Source organism: Bombyx mori, chromosome 10 (genome assembly GCF_030269925.1).
Source record: "Bombyx mori chromosome 10, ASM3026992v2".
NCBI classification, from domain to species: Eukaryota; Metazoa; Arthropoda; class Insecta; order Lepidoptera; family Bombycidae; genus Bombyx; species Bombyx mori.
This window is the reverse complement of record NC_085116.1, coordinates 3,440,035-3,456,201: the sequence shown is the minus strand read 5'-3', so window position 1 is coordinate 3,456,201 and position 16,167 is coordinate 3,440,035. Positions and strand designations below refer to the sequence as shown.

At 42.1% G+C, this 16,167-nt stretch overlaps 2 protein-coding genes across 2 annotated transcripts in view; both read left to right on the top strand.

Annotated features, from left to right (window-relative positions):
• LOC110385588 (uncharacterized) overlaps positions 1 to 16,167 on the top strand; it is a 933,915-nt gene that overhangs the window by 171,584 nt on the left and 746,164 nt on the right. The window lies entirely within an intron of this gene.
• Positions 12,447 to 14,627, top strand: LOC119628997 (mucin-5AC-like). The gene is made up of 3 exons (XM_062670359.1): positions 12,447 to 13,119; positions 13,651 to 14,381; positions 14,517 to 14,627. Exons 1-3 carry the CDS (start codon positions 12,447 to 12,449, stop codon positions 14,625 to 14,627), a joined length of 1,515 nt encoding a protein of 504 aa, XP_062526343.1.

The window sequence follows — 16,167 nt, the reverse complement described above, 5'->3', positions numbered from 1 at the left end:
TTTTGTGCTTATTATTCAAATGACTTGATATCATATAATGCGATGCGAAGTTACGAATATTCCCGTGGTATTTTAGCAGCTAGCATAATTTCTTATTCACATTAAAATGCCTTTTGAAATTTAATATGGACCTTAGTCCCAAAGCTACGCCATCTTTGTTATAATACTTAATAAACTACAATACAAAGCTGTTTGTTCTCTTTTTTATTGTCTCATGCAGCAGTGATGTAATGAATCGACATAATTTATTGACAAGAACTATTTTTAATAACAGATATTTAGTTGTGAATTCAACGCAAATAAAACCACGGGTTATTCCTGATATTCGATTATCAAGTTTCACCGTAACGGTATCGTTACGCGGTAAGAGTAACGCCATCTATCGCCGAATAGTCTAACGAATATCGAAGAATCTAGAGCATCTAGAACACTCGAGAAGTACAACGCCGTCTATTGTCAGATGGCGGAAACACAACACTCAACTTATGTGAAATATTCTGGATAATTCTAGGGATGTGGCATCGATTATAAAAGCGTTGCAGAGATGGCACGCGGTTAGTAATCGAAACTACTCGAAGCGAAACAGCGAACGGATCACCTGAAGCAAAGCGGAAGAAGCGTATTGAGAACTTTAAAGTGTTGGTGAAGTGTTTTAAGTGTTCTAAGTGTAGTCAGATTACCGGCGCCCATAGCACATAAGAACGTACTGCTTAGAGTTTAGGAACGGGTTTTCTGACACCCTGTATACTCGACATTAACATTACAATTTACAGCCAACATAACAAAAACTCGTTTTAAAATAGTACATACGGAATGCCTTTCTTAATTATTATTTTTTTGGTTCAGTATGATGCTAAGTTTGTAAATTTCATAATCAATTTAAATGTCTTCCCTTCTCTATATTCTTGTGTCGCTATTATTAAAGTGCAATGGACTTTTTTTTTATTGCTTAGGTGGATGGACGAGCTCACAGCTCACCTGGTGTTAAGTGGCTACTGGATCCCATAGACAACTACGACATAAATGCGCCACCCACCTTAAGATATAAGTTCTAAAGTCTCTAGTATAGTTACAATGGCTGCCCCACCATTCAAACCGAAACGCATTACTGCTTCACGGTAGAAATAGGCAGAGCGGTGGTACCTACCCGCGCGGACTCACAAGAGGTCCTACCACCAGTTAATACAATAAATAAATGTATTATTGCCAAATATTGTATTTCATATATTGCGTAACTAGTTTTGAGAGATGTACGTTACATATACTTCGCGATAGAACAGCGGAGAGTGGCCATTATAATTTCGAAACTATCTACAGACTTTTCCAAGTCTCTCTCGCTTGTATCAGGCAAATCAAATAACTAAACGGTCCAATAAAAGTGTGAACTACCCTAGATTTACGCGCGTACTGAAGGGTTTTAGCAAATTAATTAAGTCTCAAGTTATCCCCGCCCGCCGTAAAGGAAGAAGACGAATTGCTTTTCAGCCCTTTAAGGGTAACTGTGCCAGTTAAATCCGCAATCGAGTTGTGAATTTTATAATTTTCATAATGAAATGACACGAGATCTAGCATCGTGTTGTGTTTCTTTGAATATGCTTTGCATCAGAAAACAAATTTCAAACCAGTACGTAGAGTAACATGAAATACTCTTATCCAATGTAAAAGTGTTTTTTCTTTAAATGAAATGTTTATTCAAACTGCTAAGTTTATAAAATGCAATAACATCCAGACCTCTTCACTAAATAAAATACACATATTAATCTAATTAAATTCATATTAAAATTAACAAATTAGATTGACTCGGTGATGCAGTGGTTAGCGATGCTGGCTGTTGGGCCGAGGGTTGAAGATTTGATCCTCAGATTGGCCAAACACTTATGTGATGAACAAGTTTTGTTTGCTCTTCGTCTGGATGCTCATTATGTCAGACTCTGGTACCCATAACACCGGGAATCCTAATTTGGGGATGTATGATCGCGTGTGATTTGTACCCAGTCATGTAAAACAAATTTATAAAGCTTACGACATGTAGGAATTAAAATAAAAACCTATTTACACACTACTGCAAATTTACCGGTTTTAATTTCTAATACATTTTAATAATCTAATTTAAATTTAATTTACCTATTCCTATTGGTGGCTGTGAAATGTCCAGTCAGGACTAGAAAAGTACTGGCTGAAATTCTTCAAAATGATACGGTAAAAATCTCTATACAAATAGATATATTATAAAATGGGGGAATGAAGACGATCTCGAGCGACACTGCTAATAAAAAGAGGATATAGGACAAAGGAAGAAAAACATCGAAAACTGAAAAAAGAAATAAAGGAAAAACAAATGTTTTGCCATTAACTTACATTCCAGTCTAACACCAACACCAGACACAAAAACTTCAACGCCAGCCATACCAACTCAAGACACCATTACCTGCAAAAATAGCACCCCTGCCGAACTCAGTTAGGGAGAAAAGCGCGGGCAGAGACGATTGGCCCGAGGCCCGATCCGTACCCCTGTAACAGGGCACGACAACCCTGGCGAGAAAACAGCACAGACGAATTTAATCGACAGTACGCGACGTATAAATTCTACTCATAGTAGGGGAGCCCACGATGCTAAATGGGGATTTACTCGAGCGTCATAGAGACCTATTGGTATGCAAAGCTTAGATGATAAGAAGAAAAAAATGTTATATAATGTATACGTTTTCATTGGGGGGGGGGGGCGCGGCTATAGATTTTCAAAAATGTAAAAAAATACTGTTGCATGGACATAATCGAGCGCGTCAGATATTGATAGCATCAATGTCCTACGTATTTTTAATAATGTATGTATGTATGTTAATCTGATCGTTTGCATGGTGGAGGTGACGCGCTCGAGATTTTCTGATGATCGATTTTTTTTTTACTAATCTGATCCTTTATCCTTGACGCGCGGCCTTATATATGTGGCTCATATTTGGTGGAGGTACTCAAACGGGTACAAGGTATCTCCCTGTATATTAATCTGCCGCGCTTTAGTAAATCCCGAAATCCCCGCTTGGGCTCTCCTACTATCATTTGAAGGAACGTCAAATTACGCTCATTCTACTTCGCTATTAGGAACAAAGTCATCTCACTTTACATTAGTCAATTGTCACGCGCTTTTGTGTCATAATGTGGCATTTAGATTATTATATCACATGCAAGCTGAATCTACAATATTAAAACATTTCCGGGAAATATTCCATTAAGAAAAATTCGATATTGTCAGTATGTTTGAAAGTGATGAAATGTTGTCAATACCCTACTGAGTCCTTCACTTTTCTAAGAGTGTTAACTCAACAGTGTACATTTTGGATCGTTCTTGTGAGACTTAACTACACATATGTACCTGTTCCTATTTTTAGCGGTCTGAAACGTTGCAAGGTGGACAATGGTATGTGTAATATTGGCAATATTACACATGCCATTGACACACACCATATTATACTGATGACGTTGATCTTACGAGTCAGCGACCTTCTAGACGTACCTACCCTTAATCTGGCTCTAGAGGACAATCCTCTCCAGGCAGATCTTATTTTGAGATATTTTGTGACCAAAACTTAAGATGTGCAGTTACAGTAATAAGAAAATGCAAATCAAATGAAAATGGAGACATCTTCAGCGTTTTGTGAATTTACGTAAATTCAACTATAGTTAAATCATGTCGCTAATCTCTCTCATTAGGTGAGTTACATTGTGACAAAAAGTAACAAACAAACAAACATTACCAAACAAAATATGTTACGCACTATTCTTTCTTACACATCTTAGACATTCTTTCTTATTTTTATTTGATTCCAAGATGATTTAACAAAACATTGATATCTTTATTTCTTTTATGGGCAACTGGACGACGCATGTTCTAAACAATTTGTAGATAGGTTTGATTATTTTATATCCATCATATTATTCGAATCAACACCTACGCGGTATCCAATATCTAATTCTATTTGGGTTTAAACTTCACACATTAACAAATTCCATAAACTATTAACAGAGTCCATGAACTTGAATATGTTTCAAAATGGCTATCTATATAGTTTAAATGACATACGCAGTACCTGGTCCAGGAGAAATCTGGTGAAATAAAAGATATACAGTTAACTGTATTAGAACTAAATTTATCTTGGGGACACACTAACTAAACTAGACCAAGTAAAATTACTTTGAGGATATACTATCCGTGGCAACAATGAATAATGGATCGGCGCAATTAAAAACCGTGATTCTAGACTACTAAGAGAAACAGGGTTTTCAAGCCAAATTGTGGGAGAACAAACTGCAAAACAATCCAAAAAGCCGCTCTAATGAGAATCCATTGGAAGCAATATTTGCTGATAGACACTCCAGTAGTAATGCGTTTCAGTTTGAAAGATAGGGTAGCCGTTGTAACTAAACAGACACCTGTGGCGTATTTACATTGTAGATGTCTATAGGCTCCAGTAACCACTTAACACCAGGTGGGCTGTGAGCTCGTCCACCCATCTAAACAATAAATAAAAATTAGGATTTTCAAAGAGCATATTTTGAACATGCTTTTATTAGCTTGGCCTGTATCTACTTCGTAATAAAATAAAATTATTTTCAACAACTTCAAGACATCCAATTTTTTTTAATATTTACACAATGACATATACTAAGGTCCGAAAACAATACTGGTATAACAAATTTTTTTCTTTGATCCTGATCATTTAAAAAAAAACATTTCCATTTACTACTCAATTAAACTACATAAATGGATTTATTTAGATTGTAAATGAGCAGAACAGATGACCTACCTGGTTAATTATTAGAGTCACGTTTAACTGAAAACTGTTATTGTTTCAAGGCAAGGATTCATTTTTATTAATTTAAATATAAAAAGGCAAGCCGGCTTTGTTTATTTCAAACGTTTTTCGCTTATGCCCTGATTTAAGAGAACAGTATCTAAAACGCTAAATAGTATTAAGCGAAATTTCTGTCAGTCGCTGTCTATTCCTTCGCTTACTTCTTCAAAATCACGCAACAGATATTTATACGGTTTTTTAATAAAAGGAGCAATAAACGTGGACCGTTTGAGTGTACAATTTGGAAACATTTTAAGTAAAATGGCTGAACCACCAAAAGTTATTTTCACACTGCATAGCTAATTGATCGCCAAATCTTAAGAGAAAGCGTAGTCTCCGCGGATGAAGTCGTGCGATGAAAGTTATTTTAATCACAATTAACCTTTTGATATTCAACAAACATGGTACTAAATGAAACTCTTTTAAAATTTTTTTTTTTTGTTTTTTCCTATGAAATCCTTGGAAATTTAACCTCCTAAAGATAAATTATAATTCATTAAATGCACAACTGTGACTAGATCTACTGAGTGGCTGTGAAACAGAAAAAGCAAAAAATTTTAATTTCAGCATCCATAAATCAAGTCTGTCTCGATTTTTTTTTGCGTCTTGAAATCCACTGGCGTTCTAATTTCAGTCTTAATTTTAGTTGAAGACTTTTTAATACGGTCCTGGATAGATGTCTAGATTTTTAAAAGTTAAGCTTTAGGAGATTTGTTTAACGTTGATGGAATAAGAAAATAGTTTTTAAGCTATCATTAATTTTGGTTTCCAGAATAATATTCTGTTCGTTAGATAAAGGATTTCTTAGATGATCTTTATTTCTACTACACATAAATAGGCGATGACAACACCCAATTTTTTCTTAATCGGATTTTGTCTCTTTTGATCGTGTCTTAAGCTTTCTATAAAGGATAAGAGACACAACGGTATATTTAGTGTTGCCACTAAATTATTGATACCAGTGTTTAATACTAAGTGGACTTTTAGCTCATTTTATAAATGCTGATAAATAAATAAATTAGGTGTGTATTTAATGCTCTTGCTCTAAGAAGGCCATAGATCTTATCATATAATATCACTATCTTATTAAGTATTAGGTCTTTACCTAAGAAATTCCCGTTTGTATTTAGAAAGCTGAAGTATTTTATTTCTATAATATAAATCAAAATATGCACTCATAGTAACCATTCACCTAGGCCAGCGCAGTGGTAATTAAAAGCTTTTTTTGAATAAGTTAGGTCTTCGAGAGCCCAGAGAATTCAAAGGCATTTTGTACTAGCGTATTGTTTTTTCCTGCCAAAAATTGTCTTATACTTTGTCTTTTTTTTTATTGCTTAGATGGGTAGGCGAACTCACAGCCCACCTGATGTTAAGTGGTTACTGGAGCCCATAGACATCTAGAATGTAAATGCGCCACACACCTTGAGATATAAGTTCTAAGGTCTCAGTATAGTTACAACGGCTACCCCACCCTTCAAACCGAAACACATTACTGCTTCACGGCAGAAATAGGCGGGGTGGTGGTACCTGCCCGTGCGGACTCACAAGAGGTCCTACCACCAGTGTCTTGTAAACTTTATAATAAGTAGACGACGTCTGTTGGCGAAAGGTCTGTCGTAAAACTTCCAACCTAGCTCTTGTTGGTGTGGTATGAATTAAGTAACGAGTCTGAAGCAATCATGCATTCCGGTATGAAGGACGGGTAAACCTCTATTGAATGCAATTGGAATTTCTATCTTATATTTTTTAAGACAGGTGGTGGCATTTACGTTGTGCTGCTTATCGATCAGCCAACTATGCAATAAAAATAAAATGCACATTCAATTTCGTTTTTTTAACAATCCTATTATTATTAAAAACCCTAAAAAATAAAAGCGAATTTATTCGGCTCACAAGATCTGAGACCAAATTCTTTGTCTAATGCCACATAACCGGAGTAATCACAGCAATAAAAATATCTAAAAAGGCCAATGCGTCTTCCCTAATGATTCCCTCGTTTCCACGTCCTCGTAAATCTTTGCGCAGATGCTCGTTCACGCGAAATACCAGATAATCTAACCTCTGGGTAACGCAAAAAATTGTACTACGTTCAAAACACCTTACGAAAACAAGGATTACGCTCGGAACTTTTAGGGCACCGAGTTTTTCGGCAATTCCAAATTACGTGAACTTTCATAGAACGTCTCCAAAGAGAATGTCTATTGTTGTTTTTCGTCTCGCTAAACGAAAATCATAATATATTGTAATCTAGTGTAGAACTTTTTAAATTCTAAAATATATCTTTTTTTGTTCTTATTATATCATCATCATTATCCTGCCCTTCTCCCAGTCACCTGGGGTCGGCGCCACATGTTTTCTCCTTCCATACTCTTCTATCATATACCATTTCTTCACTTACCCATATCGTCTGTCACGCAACTCATCCATTTCTTCTTAGGTCTACCTCAAGAGCTTATACCTCAAGGTAGGTGGCGCATTTACTTTGTAGATGTCTATGGGCTCCAGTAACCACTGTTACTGTGTTAACCAGGTGGGCTGTGAGCTCGTCCACCCATCTAAGCAATCTAAGCAAATATTTAAAAAAATATATATCTTCCTCTATATCCTTCCACATTCATAGTTAACATTCTCTTACAACCTCATTTTCATTTGGTCTCATCACATGTCCATACCATCCCAAACGCGCACTTCTCAGCTTCTCTGTCACAGGTGCCACTTTCAGACTTCCTCTAACATATTTCTTACGTATTCTATCCATTCTCGTTACTCCACACATCCATCGCAACATTCGCATCTCTACTGCATGCAAACGCCTTCCATCATTGTTCTTATTATATATAATATATTATGTAGTTCAACGCGTATTTTGTTTAGAGATTCTAAGCATTACTAAAAGGTTAGGAGAAGTAATCACGTGACGCAACATAAACCACTCTCCTACTCATTTCAACCATGTGATGTGTTTCGGTTTTAAATGTAGGGCACGCATTATTTTCACGCACTTTCTCTCACATGGAGCGTTATTTTTATTTTTTTATTGCTTAGTTGGGTGGACGAGCTCACTGCCCACCTGGTGTTGAGTGGTTACCAAAGTCCATAGACATCTACAACGTAAATGTCGCCACCCACCTTGAGACATGAGTTTTGAATTATGTGTTAAGGAGCTATTTAAACCCCTATTTTGAAACATTCTTTATTGGTGCTCCACTTGTATTGATCTTACCGTGATGTTATATATAGTGTATAGCCTTCCTCAATAAATAGGCTATCTAACACTGAAAGAATTTTTCAAATTGGACCAATAGTTCCTGAGATTCGCGCGTTCAATCAAACAAACTCTTCAGCTTTATAATATTACGAGTGGAATAGAGCGCGACAAAGTTTTTAAAGATTCTCTCAGATTTCAATAAAGAATCTCAATATTCTCAATATAATCTCTCAGATATCAAGAATACATGAAAATCAAAATAACAAATATTCTAATAACGAAGAACACAAAAGCTCTAACGACCAAATGAATCCAAGCAACGATTCTTCGTTACAGCCTGCCTGTTGCTCGAACTATTCACTAAAATCTCAATTGTAAGTCTAAGCTAAATTACAACAAGTAAATACTTTAAGATAAACAAATAATACATAAATCATTGGGGAGCGGCGCCGTGCGGCGGTGTGATTGATGTCTCAAACCTTTGTGCGCGGTAGCAATTACATAGATGCAGGGGAGTATTTGGGGTGGATAATTAATTTAATATTCGCGAATCGTGATGACTTTATAATCGAAACGAACGCTATTTAAGAAGACTGTGACGTAAATGAACTATGAATAAATTCTCGAAGTCATCATGACGTCAAGATAAACTTAATTTTATTCATTCAGTTTTGAAAATAGTTAATTCCACAAATCTAGCGTTTTCTTCGATTTTCGCGATTGGTCGATGTTATCAATACTATTTTTATGGTTTTATCTCGCTTTTACTTTTTTACCTTTTTGCCTTATTTTATGACAGACATTAAAATTTGAACTTAAATAATAACATTTTCATTACCATTCATATCTTACTCAAAAGATTGAAATCTCAATATTCAGGAAGGTGAAATATGTGGCTCTCGCATACGCTTTTCCATTAGTAATCAATTTTAATACTTAGTAATTAAGTTTTAGCCCTTGAAACGTCCTTACGGATGCATTAGATTCAATAAGCCTTGCATTAGACGCCTTCAGCTCTAACACTAAGAGCAGACTTAGGGACCTCAGTAACCGTACTCGTCAAACTCGGCAAAGAGCTCCACGTGCTACCTAACCTAAACATCAGCCCACTGAGTTTCTCGCCGGATATTCTCAGCGGAACCCGATCCGGTAGTAGATTCATTCGCGAAGCAGCTGCTCTTGAGTTGTTAGGTCTCCTTCGGAGGCGTTCGAGCATCTATTAGCAAATCCCACCCATTCTGGTTGAGCTTTTGCTCGCCCACCTGTCCTGATGAAACTGGAAAGGCCTCCAGGACACCAGTAATTCCTCAATCATAAAATAAATAAATAATATTCTCATTATGTAGTAATACTGATTACAGAAACATTAGTACGTGTAATTAAATTAAAGCACCAGCATATCCACGTCCCTTGATACGAGCTCATAGGGCATCTTACTCATTAGGCCCTTCACGCCTTGTCAAGTAAACCCATACGCCTAATTACCTCTCTGCATAGCCTCTATTGTACTGGAAACCAATTATTTCCTACACAATGTGACTGAAATTACTGATGTTAGCATTGTTAGCATTTGTACGAATGAACAATATTGAATTCAGGGTGTCGCCTACAACAATATCGTGGAGCGCCAAAGGAAAAACAATATTAATTAACGTAAATTCACTCACTGTTAACGAAAATTCATATTGTAACGTTTTGTATCATTAATCATTATTTGTCCAAGAATCAAATTTCTGTTTAATGCTGTAAAACTAAAAAGATAACTTCTTCGTCACCACACTCTTGGCTTGGTGTTTTTAGTGAGTTAAGTATTGAGTTTTATTAATAGGCATGACTCCTCTCAGGAAAAAAATACGATTACAAAATATATGTACACTTTCCTTGTCACTGAATTGTCTGGACTACTCGAAAAACTATAAAGGTTGAGACTAAATCCGGCTAGTGTGAAAGATAAAGTTTCTAAACATATCTTTCCTTGCAATTTTTTGAAATTAATTGGATTTTTCAAGTAATTATGTTTTCCTCTGACCCGGAGTCGAGGCGCTTGTATTTTTCTGTGAGTTCCGCCATCATTGTTCGAAATACTTCACAATAGATATCTGCTATTGTTCATGCAGCGTATCTAAAGAACCAAGATATAGAGCATTTTCTAGACGTCACACTACAGGATAATCACCGAACAGCTATCATAATATTTGTCTTTGTTAGTTACAAATTTAGCAAAAAACTGCGGTATTTGACTTTCTTTTTTTACCTTTTTTACCTGCAGAGGCCAACCCTTCAGAGATTTTTACCAACATGACTTACCTTCAATGTGTTCCCGATATTTCGGCGTTCAAAAAATCTCCAAACAAATCCTTGCATTTTAAACTTTTATTTACCAATACAAGACGGACTGAATGTCATATTGGAACGAATAAAAAGATTAATCCCTCCCCCTGTTACAGCCCTCGCCCTAGGGGGGAGGAAATCGACAAAATAAAAAAGTTTACTACAAACACGTACGAACTGCGCGATTAGAATTCCGTAGGTCGGAATTTTGTATTGAGCTTTAATTTGTTCACGATTATTTAGATTAATCGCTTGAAAAACAATCAAAGCTGTGAGTAAGTACTATATTAATAAGAAAAAAAACTACTATTATTCTTAAAATTGTTCCAATTTTCATATCATAATTCATTTATATCATAATTCGTGTATTTGTTCTGCTTATTAACTATAAACCTAGAGGGCTATTCCAGCTACGTCCGAACGGTTGCTTAGGTGAGCTCACGGCCTCAACTTGAGAGAATTTGCTAACACTAGTTCTAGCAAGAGCTTCGCTGAATTTAGTACCGGATCTGAATCGCGGCCCATTGAGAAAATCTGTCAAGAAATTCAGTAAGCTGTCTTTGGGTTAGTTCACTCGTCGAGCTCTTCATCGTAATGGAGATCATCGAACTCGTCAGCTCATCGAGGACGGTGACCGGTCCTTGAGGGGCCTAAAAGCACTGAGAGAGGATCTGAGGGATCCGATAAGACATGTTTCTGCGATGGCGGCTTTACGTTGCCCCGTCGCTTAGGGTCGGATAGGTAATTAGCAGCGGCCACAATAAGAGGATTATCGTGTCGCGCCGCTTTATCGAAGTAGCACTCTAACACTACATTACTTACGTATCGGTTCTAAATGTAGATCGTGAAGGTTAAAATTTCTCACGTACCACGGTGCTCCAATGGCTACACGGACCTAGAGGTAGTTTATATGCATACTAGCCGTATGAGCGAACACTACACTTGCATTCATGCCCGGGACACCAGTGCTACGAGGCCCCGATTGTTTGTGCTGTGCGATTGTGTGTGCCCAAGTGTGAGAGTGTTTCATCTGGAGTTGCTGTTTCGGAGTGGAAACGCCCCGAACAGTGAGACGAAGGACCCGGGAACAGGTAAGTGGATCGACACTTCTTTCCTTAAACGATTAGTTTAATACGGGTAGGTGTCGACCAGCCTGTGTAAGCTGCGTTACCGTTTTATTTGAATATAAAACCGGCGAACGTTAGCGCCACCGAGTCTGGCCTCCCTGTGTCATTCCCAGTCCTCTCCTACCCTTCGGGGCTAGGCGGGGCGGTCGCAAAACCCGATAAACTGGTCTACGTAGAAGGTTGCTGGCGTTTGAACCCCCTACCGTTAGTTAAGTCTAGACAGTAATATTATTTAATCCCTTATTTTTATAAATTAATTTCTTAGTACCATTTAATATAATAGCAGTAATTTTATTTCGTTATTTCATTAGTTTACCAATTAATTTAATCTACCCGCTTTTAACAAAAACAAGTGGCGCTGCCATAGAAAATTAAATTACGTTTGCCTTTTTTTTTTTTTTTTTTTTTTTTTTTTTTTTTTTTTTTTTTTTTTTTTTTTTTTTTTTTTTTTTTTTTTTTTTTTTTCAGGGTGTTCAGTGACCCTTTTACTAGTGAAATTCGCTGGTAAAAGAGAGTTACTCAACAATCCGGTAAGTTTATTGTTTGTTATGTACATTTGTATAATATAGGTTGTTAATATATTATTATTAATTTGATTATTTTGAATTCTTTTGATTTATTAAAGACTAGTTTGTACCGGAACCGGGACTCACCGCTTGTCTAACACTGACCGAGTACAGATGCAAGTGTAGTTATATTATTTAGTTCAGTACATTCATTATTAATTAGCACTTATTAGTTATCGGTAGATTTTAATTTAATTTCGAGCAGTTAGTCTAGTTAGTCTCTCTTCTGTTATCCTTAGTTATAATTATATAATAGCAGTATCCCTTATTGCCGGTTAACCGGAGCCCAGTCTAACAAAGGAACATACCCACTGGCAACGCTCGGGAGTACCAATGACTCAACCATCGTAGGACCAGGGAAATCATGTCGTCGGGGAACTCACCCCCGTTAATCAGCACACCCGGCCCGTCCAATAAGGGACGTCAGGCGATTCACAAGCCAACACCTGCAACCCGTACAAGCTTGACGGGACTCGGGTTGGACAGCCAGCCCGGGCCTTCGGTCGCGGCCCAGGGGTCCCCGAGGATCGGACCGAGGGAAGGTAATCTTCCCTCGTTGACCGATCCCTCCGGGCCCTCTCGGCCGCGGAAGAAGGCCAGGTCTGAGTCTGACCGAGGCTCGTCAAGCGACAAGGATAAGCGTCCGCGACTGGGTCCTTCCTCCAGATCGGAGGGAGAGGAAAGTGCGACCACATCCACCGATCATTCCTCAACTGAATCCGTGACTCCTTCCACGTCTAGATCTTCGTCCCCCTCTGGGAGCCCAATCCCAGCCAATAAGCCAATTCCGAAGCCTAGGGCCCCCGCCAGGACAGGGACAGCCCTTAGGCAACTACGATCCCCTCCACGTTCTCCCTCCCCAACGTTATCCCCAATCCCGGTGGACTCAACCCGAGGTGCCCCCGCCCTAAGCGGCACGGCGGGCAACCTGGATTCCACCAGGTATATGGACCTCGAGTCCACCAGACCCCAACATATTCCCTTACCGACAAACCCCAAGCCTTCTACCTCCTACGCTGCCATGGCAGCTAGGCCAGGTATTCCTACCACCCAGAGGACTTCCCAATCCTCAAAAGCCCCTCCCCCGAGGTCGAAGGGTCGTGCCCAGGAGGTATTACGTCGACACCCACCAATTATGGTGGAGGCCCTCCCAAATTGGCCTCGCCATTTGGCGGCCATTAGGGAGCGCTTAGGTCGAGCTCCCTCGGCGCGACCCTTCGGCGCCGGTTTTAGATTTCTGCCGACGTCGGTCGAGGAGTACAGGGCGGTCCAGGCCTACCTGTCGGAGGCCTCTGCCAGGGATGGTACCATTAAATGGTACTGTTATGCCCTGGCGGAGGAGATGCCTTCTAAGGTGGCGGTCCGGGGCCTCCCTGCCGACACCGACGAGGCAGAGATAGTCAATGCCCTGAAGGAGCTGGGATTCCCGGCTCGATATGCCAGGTGCATCAGGTCCCAGAGAGGGCGACCGGGCTGCGTGTTTCACGTAGCCCTGGACCACCTCTCAAGGGACGACCTCGCCCGCTTGTACGCAGTCAACGAACTGTTGTACTTGCCGGGGGTGACAGTTGAGGGATGGCGTCCAACCCGAGGGCCCGCGCAGTGTCATCGCTGCCAGGCCTTCGGACACGCATCCTACAACTGCCATCGCGCGGTCCGCTGCGTAAGGTGTGCCGGAGAGCACATTGTAGCGGACTGCCCGAGGCCGAGGGACGGCCCATTCTCCTGCGCCAATTGTGGGAAGGACCACGTCGCCGTCGACAGACGGTGTGCGGTCTTCCGCAAACGGGCCAGGATGATGGGAGTCACCGTCCCTCCTCCTGCGCCAGCGGTGCCTCGAGCCGGGGGTGCAGCTCCTCCGGCTGTACTTCCCATAGTAAGGGGGAAGGGGAAGGGGAAAGGGAAATCTTCCCTTCCCCCGGCCCCTCCCCCTCGAAACTCCATTCCGTCCGCCGTGGTAGTGGAGGCTGAGCCGTCAGCGACCACGTTGATGGCGCAGGCCAACCGGCCGCGGCGGACAAATAAACCCATTCCCGTTCCTCGTGGTCGCACTTCCGCTGGTGTCACACCTACACCTCGCCCGACCGGCGGTCCTGCACCCGGAAAAAATAGTAATAGGAACAAAAAGAAAAAACAAAAGAAAAAAGATAAAAAAAAAGAAGCACGAGAGAGAGAGGAAGCCATCAGAGCGACTGATGCTGCACCTCTCGAACAATCCCAAATGGTCGTTAAGACAATGGAGGTCAACGAGGCCTCCCCTACTGCCCAAACATCGAACTCCAATCCGCCATTGCCATCGGCCCATCTGGCCGAAGACAATTCTAATCTGAACAGCCAGCCCCCCCTTCCCCCCCGCCCTCAGCGCGAGCGCCGCAGCGGTCGACAGGCCTCTCAGCCTGCCGGCTTTGCTGCATGGCTGCTGGCACTCTGGGAGAACTTGGCCGAGGTGATCTCCGGAGTCATCCGCGAGATCGCCTCCGGCGCTAGCCCTATCGGGGCTATCCTGTCGGGGTTCTACCAGTTGATAGCGAGGCTCAATGGCTAGCCAGGAGCTTCGCATCATCTATTGGAACCCCGATGGGATAAGATCCCGAAAAAACGACCTCTTGGTTCTCGCCCAGGAGTACAACCCTGAGGTTCTGCTGCTGGGGGAGACCTTGTTAAAACCTCAGGATGTGTTCAGGATTCCCAACTATTTCATGTACCGACGTGACGAGCTTACCCCTGCCGGGCGGCCGTTCAGGGGCACTGCGGCCCTTGTCAGGCGGGACGTGGTGCATGATCAGTTGGATTTGCTGTCCTTCACATCGACAAGGTCAGTCGGTGTGAGGGTACACCCCGCGGGGGGAGATATGCGGATTTATGCCGCGTATAGACCCCCGGGGCCTGAATTCCATCCTGAGGATATAAGACGGGCCCTGAATTACGACAGCCGCCCAGCTCTGCTGGTCGGGGACCTCAACGCGAAGCACGTCGCGTGGGGTTCCCGACTTAACACAGCAGTGGGCAGGCGGCTGTTAGAAGATGCCGATAGGGGCGACTACTCTGTGGTCGGCCCTGATGAACCCACGCACGTCCCGACCGCCGCGCGATACCAGCCCGATGTGCTGGACGTGTGTGTTCATAAGGGGCTACGGTGCCCCGTAACGATCGAGGCACTGTACGACCTGGGTACCCCACATCTCCCTGTCCTGGTGACACTGGGAATGGGGCTCACCCGGGTTGCGACTTCGCCCCTACGACCGAAGGTCGACTGGGAGCTCTTTAAGAGACGACTAGTCGACCTTCCCGTAATTCAGGACCCCAACACCCCTGAGGGGGTCGACGACGCGGCAGTCCGCCTTGTCGACTCCATCAGGGGAGCGATTGACCAGGCGACGACTCTTGTGCCCAGCGGCGGGCCCAGAGGTAGACTCCCGGCCCATCTGAAGGCGATCATTCGCCGGAAGAGGGGCCTGAGGAGGCTCTGGGCGACAACTCGTTGTCCCAGGATCAAGCGCGAGCTTAATGAGTTGGAAGCGGAGTTGGCGGCGAAGATTAGCTCCTTTCGGGGCTATGCGTGGGAGGAACGGATTGAGGAGGCCCGTGAGGACCCCTCTTCCGTGTCCCTCCACCGACTTTGCCGCCAGCTCTCAAATCGGCCTGCCCCGACTTGTCCACTCGTGGACGAGAGGGGCAACCGATGCTTCTCGGCTCAGGCCCGCGCCGATGTCCTGGCCGCAATGCTGGAGCGGCAGTTCATTCCGAATGACTCTGCACCCTCAGAGGCCGCATTCCACCAATCGGTGGAAGAGAGCGTAGCGAACCTACTCTCCTCCCCGGTGCCACCGTTGGGAGATGATGTTTTCATCACTCCCAGTGAATTGCGCCTCTCCATCAAGCGGATGAAGAGGCGCAAGGCGCCGGGTGAGGACGGTATTCCCTCCCTCGCATTCTTCCACTTCCCTGAAACGGTCGTGTCATACATGACACGGCTGTTCAATTCCATTCTGTCCACAGGACACTTCCCGGGAATTTGGAAATTGGGCAAGGTTATCGCCTTGCCCAAACCCGGCAAGGATAGGAGAAATCCCTCCAGTTACCGT

Coding starts and splice junctions, on each gene's coding strand:
- LOC119628997 (XM_062670359.1), top strand. CDS start 12,447: ATGTCGTCGGGGAACTCACCCCCGTTAATCAGCACACCCGGCCCGTCC. Junction 13,120..13,650: donor TGCCATGGCAGCTAGGCCAG/GTATTCCTACCA, acceptor CGGGGGTGACAG/TTGAGGGATGGCGTCCAACC. Junction 14,382..14,516: donor CCAATCCGCCATTGCCATCG/GCCCATCTGGCC, acceptor GCACTCTGGGAG/AACTTGGCCGAGGTGATCTC.